We start from the raw sequence: 11,202 nt of genomic DNA, 5'->3' as shown, positions 1-11,202 counted from the left end.
GCCTGTGTCACCACATGGCTGCAGTTTGTGCAGCAGTGCAGAGGGAAGCACAGATTTGCAACATATTCATGTACATATGTCACATCCCTGTGCTTCGGAAGTGCCACAGTGCAGTGCAGCTAAAGAGCTTGCCGTGTCACGCTGCAGTACTTCCTCATAAATCTTGACCCATAAATTCACCATACACAATCATTCTGTATACATATATTCAACCAAACTTTCACACATTACCTTGCAATTATAGTTCTTTCTTTAACCAGATAAGGTAGTTCTGATAAGAACTTTTTTTTTCTTTTGTATTTTTCTTTTATTTTTTGAACAATTTTGTATTTTTTTGGTTTTAAAAAAAAAAAACAATAAAACAGGAAACATTTGGAATTACTTATCATTCCAAAAACAAAAAAACAAAAAAAATAACAGCGATGGTTGCGTTGTGCAGCACAAACTGCACCCACCGACTGCTCACCGAAGCATTTAAGTTTCTTACACTTTACGCAGTGTTGCTTGAGAAAGGCGAATTCTGGCCTAATGTCCATTGCAGGTTCTCCTGAGGACGCTCCAGATGTACTTGCCACAGCAGGTGAGGGGTTCAAAGCAGCTCGCTTCATTTCCTCCCGAGCAAGATTAAGAGGATGTGTGGTCCGGAGATGCTTGTACATAGAAGCAGTGCCACAAGAGTATTTTTTTTCACTGCCTCTTGACAGAACTCGGTCACAAATTTTGCACGTCACCTTTCTCACATTTACTTTCTTCTCTCCAGGTGAAAAAGTGAAGAATTTCCACACAACAGATTCCGGACTCTGTGGACGTGGTGCCTCCTGCAAGAATTCTTCTTCAGAAGATACTTCCTTCTGCTGCTGCTGCTGTCCAGATGCCATTTTGTTTGATATTTTTCTTAAACACCCAAAAAAACAAGCAAAACGGGTTCTTGTAGGAAAAGAGATGTCTCTCTAAAGATGCTCCAACAAGAATGATTAAATTGGGTGGGGTCCTTCAATAGTTACAGCAAGTGCATGTCACTCTAAGATATCAATCACAAACAACAGTCTTTCTTGGCACACAGAGGTGAGCCAACAACTTCCTGCGCTGTGACCTCATAATGTTCAGTGGAACATGATGAGGCTCTCGTGGAAATTTGTCAATTTTGATAACGATTTTTCTGCATGTTAGCTTGTGAAGGAACTTAGCCTTAGATACCAGTGACGTTATATTAATTATTTTTTTCCTTCAAGACTGCAGTGACTACTTTAGCTATTTTAACTCTTCTTTTTGACACTCCCTTTATAATGTCTACCATTGTTCCATCACCTAAGTTTTTACTGGTGGATAGCGGTCCTTCCATGGAAGAAAAAGTATGGTATGATGCATTGTTGGCATACATAAAAGCACTTGAGGTCAAAGGATACATGCCACATAGGAAATTACCAATCCTCAAACCATTACTGGATGGCTTTGGTTTAAAGGAATTTAAAATTATACTACTCCCAGGTGTTCTTAGAGAAGAAGAGGTATTTGAGTATGCACTAAATCAATGGGGTTTTAATATGATGCAGAACTAAGGGCCAGATATACAAAAAGTAGGAATTGCGAATTCCTGATGTAAGAAAACTTACAACTATTGAATAGTGATTTCTAAAGGGTCACAAATCGACCTACCTGATGAATGTTAATGAGGTAAGTTGCAGTTTGTGACCCATTAGGAATGATGGCCTGCTGGGGTCAGCATATGACTATATTTGCGAGTGTTTTTCAATAAAGCAAATTTTTTTTGTTTTAAATGTAGCCCATTTTCAATAACAAAAAGAAAACGTTTAAGTTCAATTTTGTAAGAGCGAACAGTGGCCCGTTGCACCACTGCCTGCTCTTAAAAAATATTTATTTCAACATTCTCAAAGGGGAGGAGGTCCCATGGGGTCCCTCCCATTTCAAATGGTTTACTGCCTCCATGAAGGTGTTGGTAAAATATTAATGTTTACGACTGGAATTTGGGTGCAAAACTTCAACACATCCCATTTAGATTCAGTAAACATGATCATTCCAACTATGGAATGGTTATGTATTTACACTTTGAAATTGTGATTCAGTAACATGTTACTGAATCACAAATTGGCAATCATAAATATCAAAACGCTTTTTTGTGTTCTCAAACAGCATGCAACCGCAAAATAGTTTTGTTCATCTGGCTATATACTGTAATGGAAAAGTGCAGATTTTCGTCCAGGAGATAAGGTGAGGGAGACACAATAGAAGATGACTGTGAAGCTTTTAGATTTCTTGCTGCTGTGATTGTGAACAGTTACATTACAGACAAGTATTACCTGCCCACAATCTTATGGCATTTGAGGTTAATGAAAAAGGAGGCTCTTTAGGGCACTGGGAGTGGAAAATCTTCATAGTCTCCACCAGTGGAGAACACTCCAGCCTCCGAGGCTGGAAGACAGGCTCCATGAACCTGCATAAGTGACAAGTTATGAGAGACTGCAGTGCAAGCTGTAGGACAACCAACCTATTTTTTTTGGAATTACATTATCCAGTTTAACATTTGACTGGAAGTAGTCTGCCACACTGTTATCAGCTTTATTTATTGCTCGTATGAGAAAAAGATACTCTTAAATAGACAATAGATTATCGTCAATTGCATCATGTACCTTTGTATTACATAGAACTGGCAGCTGATTAATGTGATTGTTTTATTTGGTCTTTTGCTGTTTTAATTAGGCAAAAATTATCAGTTATTACCAGACAATGACAATTTTAATTGTTTTTTTTATTTTATATTTCTTTATTCAGCTTCTCACATGGAAAAGAAATACAGGAAGGAAGGGAGGTAATGAACAGGACATATCAAGCAGTACAAAACTGTTGTAGCTCATCGGAACCAATACACATGTGAGTGCAATCAAAACATAATGGTGGCACAGTATGTAGCAATACTTCTGCCTGGGATGACCGGCTGGAGGCAGACTATCCAGAGACTTAGGGAGGGTGAGGTGAGGGGCAAAGGGGTGAGTAAAAGAAGGGAGGAACCCTCCTCCTCCTGGGTCCAGGCGGAGGGGAGGAAGAAAAACAGGAGGCAAAGATGGGAAAAAGAGAATAGGAAGGAAAGGGAAGAGAGGTACATAGGTAGAAACAGGGTAAGGGCTATAGAGCAGGAAATCTGATAACGGCCAGCTGGGGCCAAGGCAGGCCACAGCATTGTAATAGCACAGCAGAGCATGATCCAGTTAGTGAGCAACCAATGGTGGACACTCATTGGGGTACCGATCGCCTCCCAAAAGTGTCAGACAGTGGGGTAGTCATGAAGGACATGGACTAGGTCACAGCGATCATCGTCACAATTCCAGCAAGTAGAATGGGGCAGTAGGCCTGCTGCCAGCAGTTTGTCTGGGGTCCTGTACCACCCTCTGGGTATTAGAGAGGGCAGTGTCTCTCATCAACTGGTCACCATTGTGGACGCCCACAGGGTACACAGGGTGGCAAGTAGGAGGAAATGTGGGATTGTCGTTGTGACTTGCCCAGGGAGAACAATAGCATGAGACATTGAGACACCATGGTTTGCTGCCTGGGGAGGATAGCAGACGGTCTAGGGAAAGAAAGACTGGGTAGTGATCTGAGAGTGTACCCTGAAGGTTCCACATCTCCCGTGAAAGGGCCACCACTGTTTGGGGGATGGGGAAGTAGTCTAGTTGGGATTGGTGTGAAGCACTGGCTACAAAACCATGATCTCAGACGACATACACCAGAAGAGCCCGGTCAACGTTATTTCCCACTTTGAGTGGGCGGGTGAAGTCTAAGACTGCATCCCAGGTCAGATAAGGGTCTCTCCCTATGAGCCACTGGGAGGCCCCTATTTCCATTTGGGGGCAGTTGAGCCAGAGGAAAAACTGGCATCTGGGCCCAGCTGGCCCATACACAGACCCAACAAAGAACGTTCGCTCACCAAAATGGAGCTTGGTGAATCCATTGCAACCATTCGAGATGGTCCATGTCTTGAGGATATTGAGGGCAAAGATTTACACAGGAGGATTGCCACACTGCAGTTCTGAGGTTGTCCAGTCCCATCAGCTGCTAAGGGAGCAGGCGGCTGCTGTGAATAACCCTCCCCACAGAAACGTGATGCAATATCTCCTGGAAGAGGGTCACATCGACTTGCTTAGATTGGAGGTAGTCCAGTATCTTCTTACACTGATTAAAGAAAATGAGGCCATAGATGTTCCAGGAGATGGCATGCATGGTTGTGGGGGGGCACTGGCGTCCATCATGGAGCAGTGACACTAAGGTTTAAAGGAGGACAGGGTAGTGGCGGGGTAGGGAAGGGTGTAGGACACAGGCATGGGAAAGGGGAGAAAGAGTAGGAGGGAAAGGAAGATAAAAGTGGAGAGGGCAGATGAGGGGTAGAAAAAGAGGTAAAGAGACTGCAGAGTACAGGAGATGGGGATAAAATAGGTGGGGAGAGAGGGGGAGGTAAAAAACAGAATGAAAAGGGGAGGCAGGGATAGAGGCTCAAAGCTGAGAATAAAGAGAAGAAGTGCAGAGAGATGTCTGGGAAGGAGACAGACAAGCCAGGGAGGAGCCAAAGGTTGGTGCCTCGATGAAGTCTGATAAACTGAAACTGCATATCCAATCCTGGGAGCTGCTAGATTTCGGGTTCAGCTAGGAAATTATGGGAGCCGCAGCAACAGGGGGGGCCTGAGGGGGAGGGGGACGAGCGAGAGGTGATGTTGAGCAGCTGAGAAAACAAACTCATAGCTTCAAGAGCATCCGGGCAGCGGGATCCAACCATGCCAACTGTCATGGTTTCAGACTGGGACTCTATGGGCACCACCATTTCCTTGCCAACTGGTGGTTTCCGTTTGAACTTGAATGAACAAATGTAATCAATGAATAAAGTTGCGAGGCAAATCTAAAGAGAACAGTTGGAAATGAGAACCTGAATATGGAGTGTCCAATCAACAGCCAAACCCTTCATAGACTCCACGGAAAGAAAAAAGGGGTGAAGCCTAATAGGTAAGAGAAATTCATACTTACAATTCCTTTGGCAAAATTCCTATTAACACCGGAAGCTTAGTGCATTCACCATTATATTTGTCCGATCTTACAGAGTAATACTGGCATTAGAGTTACGCCCCATTGTTTAGGTGAATATTCTTTCCTTGTCTTTGGGTGGAATTGAGGGGTTAGGAGGATTTTGACAAGGCAGTCATCTTTTTGATTCTTTTTTACAGGTCTCCTTCCCCACTGTTCCCTCCCTTAACCCTTTCCCCCACCTGGCCACTTCAACTGTCTGTGTCATAATGACAATCTGACTTGGTGCTGCCCGGAGGTGGACTTTCTAACATTGAGCAAGCTCCGAGGACACGCACACCTTGACACCACCCATATGAAGATGAAGAGGGGAGCCAGTGGGGGACATCGAGAGTGTGGTTCTGCAGCAAAGCCGGGAGCTCGGGATCCCGGGCCTAAGGGTGCCAGAGCACAGATAGCGTACGGGAGAGGGATGCAACATCAGGGATGCAGGGGGCACAATAGAGTTGCCTTGGTGCAGGAGGGTAACTCGGGAGAAGTGAAAAAGGCATGGGAAGCGCAGTGAAACATGGGCTGAGCAGGAAGGGCCACAGCCTGCACCTCGTTCCAATAACAGGCAACAAACAACAATTCATCGGGAACGACTTCACAAGTAATGAACCACAAAACAACAGTGCACAAGAAAGACATTCAGGCAATATGATGATACTCAGCCATCTGTCCAGAGGGTGCTGATTGTGCAGACAGCAAGCAGCCGGGGCAGACAAGCATCAGCTGGAGCAGTGGGGGTGTTTTAGTCATTAGATGAACATGTTTTATTGGGCAGCAAGATTTATTGCACCCCTGATCCTGTGTGAGCTCCACTACCGCCCATATCACTTTGTCTTTGCTGCTCTGAGATCTAACAGAGCAGTCCTGCAACTTGTCCTGATGGTGACCACCTCTGGGGACTGAATGTATGACATTACTACGCCATATATTACCATGCAGTAGGTTACAACGCGGACGTTACATCGTCTGCGAACATAAGGGTGCATGGTCTTGGGCGTTGGCACCTGCCTGGTATTTGATTTGATTTTGACTTGAAGTGCACTGGGTTCCTACTAACCAGTTCCTGAATACCAGATCTCTTTCCTAAAACTGTACAATTGTTTCCCCCAATTGGCAATACCTTTTGAACTCTTTGTAAGTCCCTAGTAAATGGTACCCCTGGTACCTAGGGCTTGAGATTCTCATGAGGCTCCCTAAGGGCTGCAGCACAAAGTGTGCCACCCTACGAGACCTCTAACCAAACTTTTGCAAGACTGCCATTGCAAGCTTCATGTTTTGGTGAAGACAAAAATGAAAACAGGACATGACCCGCATCCCTGTGTGACATGTCCCCAGACACTGCATGTAGTATTTGTAACTCACCCCTACAGCAGGTCTTACAGCCCAAAGACAGGGTGCCTTATATTACATGTGAGGACATATCTGCATGAGGATATATACCCAGTGTTGGTCAGTGTTGCACACAAAATTTACACATTGTCTCTAAGTTATGCCTGACTACTCTGTGCCATGCTGCCGAGGGGGTGAGTACAGGTTAATTTAGGATTTGCTTATGCCTTACCTTGACGAGGACTGTGGTTGCAGCTTGACCAGGGCATACACTCCAGTCAGTCAACAACCCAATTTCTTACCCCAGTGGTAGCAGTGGGATTGGATTTATGTGTGTGCAGAGCCATACACCAGACTTGTTTTACACTACCACCCCACATAAATAATTTAGGACCAATTGTTTTTAATTCTCCTATATTGGCACCTTTCGATTTTTCCAAATCTACCCTCATTCCTAAGGCTGGACTGTCTGAGACCATACCTGCAGCAATGAAGTTTGATCTGGCCAATCTGGGAAGCTATACATGGTTGAGCTTGAACAGTTCTGCCAGGAAATGGGACTAAAAATGAAGAAGGATACCAAAACGTTAGAGCTCAGAAAGCTCTGAGGTCCTGGACAGATATCCATCAGTTGAAGGCAGCCACAGAAGAGCAAAAAGGGTAGGATGCTATGGAGGATCAGGATCACGACTAGGACAACAGCCCTAGGATGCAGGTGGAGGACACATATCCTGAGTTGTATCCCCTTGCCAGAGCAGGAAGCAGTGTTTCATCACATGGCCTGTCCACAGAGAAGCTGACAGACAGGAAGGCAGAGAGGGAGTTTCAGCTGCAAATGGCCAAGTTGAAAATAGAGGAGAAAAAGTTATTACTGGCTCATTAGCTCCGTTTGAAGGAGCTGGATCTTAAGGCCAATAGTGATGGTGGCAGCAATTCTACATTGTCTGAAGGAGACAAAAAGGTCTCCATTTCCAAGGATCTGATGCCCAGTTGTTATGGGGTGGAATATGATATCGACAAATGATTTTCTGCCTATGACCTCACAATGCAGATTTGCTACATCTCAGACCCAATCCATTGCTTTAACTGTGCAACACATCTTCAACAGAGGTCCACGCAAAGCTCCACAACAAGGATTTAAGGTATTCTGTTCAGCTGGCCTAACCAGGTCAGTGTAGCCACCCCATGCTCAATCACAGTCGGCATGAACTTGTGAATTTGTCCTAGTCCGGCTCAACCAGATATATCCAAGTGGCGCTTTGTGCTTTTTGGAGCTATTATCATGACAAACTTTAAAATTCGATATCTTCAGTTCTACTTAAGGAATTTTTGTCCTTTTGGTCATATTTGATTGACTAAAAACTTACTATATATGTCTAAATCTGCTGTGGACTCCGTTTGTGGTGTGTTTTTACTGTTTGAAATGTTGTGAAAATAATTTACACATTGTCTCTAACTTACGCTTTACAGCTCTGAGGCAAGCTACCAAGAGGATGAGGAGAGGTTAATTTGGGATTTTTCTGTGCCTTAACCTTGCAAGGATTGTGGTTGCTGCTTGACCAGGGCTTACATCCCAGTCAACCAACAACCCAGTTTCTAACAAAAACATTACTCAAAAAAGATCCTTTGGCGGAACCTTAACTCATAGTTGTTTTAGGCCAACACATTTTAGGTCACTATTTAGCTGTGGAAATTTGCAAATTACAAATCATGCACAGTCCTGCCTGGAAAATGTGCTGTTTTCACTGGTCACACTTTTCATATTAAACAACACTGTTGTATCTATTAGTGCCTTATAGAAAAGCAATGGCTACACATTTACAAATGTATGGTATCATTTGGGAGCAAGTGACGTGGAATCAGTAGTTAACAGACAAAGTGTACCATTAAATAGTTCTATATGCTACAGAAGATAAAACAATAATTATTCCTTTTTAATCCGGTTTTGTATGACCCGCAGCCCATACCTACATTTCCTTGAGAGACTCAACAGGATGACACAACATTCATGGAGTAGATTGTAGAAAATCAAAGATACAGTGCAGGACAAAGTGGTAAAATACTGTCAGTTGCTTGCTGCTGGAGTCATGACGGTAAGACTTCCAAACAGTGAGTAAGGGCAGCATGTTGCAGTTTAAAATATGACTTTCATTTCATAAAGGGAATATATACATTTGTTGGGCTTGAAAAAAAGTCTGCTTTAATGAATCTGGGTTAATGATAACATGCCATTTTGAGGCCAAGACATAACTCAAGACTATCAAAGAAAAAAGTTAAACAAATTGCCAGTTTCTTGACTTCCCTAGTTATAGTCCTTCACATCTGAGATACATTTAAAGCTGGCACCCAAGGCTGTAGAATGTGTGCATGTCACTTCATCTTCAAATTGTCTGGGTTAAATGTGCAGTCCTTGATCTCGATTAATTCAATACAAGCAAATTCTTGTTATAGTCCCTTTATTTTATTGCTCTTTCTTGCATCCCGACCCATTAGGTATTCCTTTGTGTTCATTTCTGATCTAAATAAGATGATATAACATTTTGGGAAATATATGCAGAAAACTAAGGAAAAACTAGAAGACAAGATTGCAAAAATTTCCATCGCGATCATATACTTTCCCCTTGTGCTGAGGTAGGCCGGAATAAATGACAGCCAGACACTTAGGAATGCAAGCATGCTGAAGGTGATGTATTGAGCCTCGTTGAAGCTGTCAGGGAGCTTTCTGGCTAGGAAGGCCACTATGAAACTGATGGAGGCCAGAAAACCAAGATATCCCAGCATGCACCAGAAAGCAGTAGGAGACCCCTCGTTACATTGCATTAGGATAATTCCAGGCTTAATGTCAATATTATATTCTGAAAAAGGTGGAGCCAAAACCAACCAGATGACGCAGAGCAGAATTTGAATAAGTGTGCTGACAGAAATAACTGTATAGGACAACTGAGGTCCAACCCATTTCCTAAAGTCACTATTGGGTTTTGTGGCATTAAAGGCAATGACCACCATTATGGTTCTGGCCAAGATGCAAGAGACACAGAGAGCAAACGTGATTCCAAAAGCTGTCTGGCGTATGAGACATTTTTCTACTGTGGGATAACCAATAAATGCCAAGGAGCAGAAGAAGCACAAGGTTAGCGACGTGAGCAAGATGTAGCTGAGATTAGAATTACTTGCTTTGATGATTGGGGTGTTCCTGTGATGAATGAAAAGTCCCAGGATGGTAAAGGGAATCACTGATAATGACATGCTGATCACTGCTAAGGTCATACCAAAAGGTTCTGTGTAGGCAAGAAACTCTGTGACTTTTGGGATACATCTGTTCTGGTTATTGTTGGGCCACTGATCCCAGGGGCATGGCATGCATTCAGTAGAATCTGAGAAACGAAAATGATGTAACATACATTATTAGAGCTATTTCCTTAACTACAGCACAGCCTTCATTCAAATGCCCCTTTTTGCTTGTTCTCTTACCTAGCAGGTAAGAAATCTCCCCCCGTAGGCATTGGACACACTGGAAGCAGCAGATTGGTTTTCCAGGAATGACACCTTTTCTGAATCCAGTGGGGCAGCTGGGAGTGCATACTGAGCTAGGAATCTGGATGGAGAAAACAAGGTCAAATGAAATTAGAGTTACATTTTGAATCTTTAAAGTTTAGTTGAACATTTTAGATATAACTACCAAAAATGTTATGCCCTTCAAACATGCATATGAAAATGAAATGGCTACAGATGGGAGGAATGACAGAAGTCCCAAATGGGACAGATTATGAAGCTCCAGGATGCACATTCTCTTCTAATGGTGAGAGTATATTGCAGACGCTGATCAGTGACAGATGTTTGCTGAAGGGAACCAATTTGGTGGGATTAACAAAGGAGCAAGCAGAAATTTACATCACTGCATTTCACAGCATCGTTTTTTACAGCAAGTGGTATCACTGGGTTCCCCTAAAAACATTTTGACAAGAAGAAGTTAGAGAAGAAGACCTCATTTCTCAGTAAATTTTCAGAGGAAGTGGTGTTACTCCAGTTCTCTGAATTTATCTTTACTGAAAGTAACTTCATGGCAGTTGCAGTGTTCATCTGTAACAGAAACAATATCTCAGCATTTCCCACCAGGCAGCTATACCAAAAGTAACATCAGTGTGTTTCCTGGTATCCATCTCTGCATGAGTAACATGATTGGTTTCCTACCCGAATCACTTTTAAAAGAAGAAACCAGACAAGCAGACCTCATTCCCAGCATCTGTTTCTCTAAAGGAAGTGAAATCAATGTAGTTCTATCATATATAGGGAAACAATGGTTCTTCTGGACAATGTATGAATACTTAATAGTCAACATGCACAATGGCAATTAACACTGGGAACAGGATGTCGAAAGAAAAACTTTAATACAGAACAAAATCAGGAGACCAAATGCTGTTTGCACAAAATATCATCTGTATTGGAAAAGCATATATACTGTGCTCTGTGTCCCAAGTGGAAAATAGAACCAACACAACATTAGTGACTAATCGTAATATACAGCAAGGTTTTTTAATATATAAAACAACCATTTTTGAATAAAAAATTTCATAGAACAGCCTCCATATTAATATAGAGAGGCTGGAAATGGTTCATTTAAAATGCGAGCTGACAATGTTTTGACCCCGAAAACAATAGGGGGTCTCATTGGAGTCTAAATATGAGGGACAACGGACACCTGTTGAATCACAGTGATCATTAGCCAGAATTGGTGAAGTGCATACCAATAAAGTGATGAACAAAAAATCACTAATGTTGTATTTGTTCTATTTTTCA

General features: G+C 42.7%; 1 protein-coding gene across 1 annotated transcript in view; it reads right to left on the bottom strand.

Annotated features, from left to right (window-relative positions):
• Positions 1-8,850: 8,850 nt before the first annotated feature.
• Positions 8,851-11,202, bottom strand: part of LOC146782759 (extracellular calcium-sensing receptor-like) — a 245,218-nt gene continuing 242,866 nt past the window's right edge. The window contains exons 5-6 of the mRNA XM_085637233.1: positions 9,877-10,000; positions 8,851-9,779 (exon numbers count right to left, since the gene is read on the bottom strand). Coding sequence (XP_085493359.1) covers positions 8,851-9,779; positions 9,877-10,000 — 1,053 coding nt within the window. The remainder of the gene's footprint in view (positions 9,780-9,876; positions 10,001-11,202) is intronic.

Source organism: Triturus cristatus, chromosome 12 (genome assembly GCF_964204655.1).
Source record: "Triturus cristatus chromosome 12, aTriCri1.1, whole genome shotgun sequence".
Taxonomy (NCBI): domain Eukaryota; kingdom Metazoa; phylum Chordata; class Amphibia; order Caudata; family Salamandridae; genus Triturus; species Triturus cristatus.
Note: the sequence above shows the minus strand (reverse complement) of the source record. Positions and strands in the feature narration are given on the sequence as shown.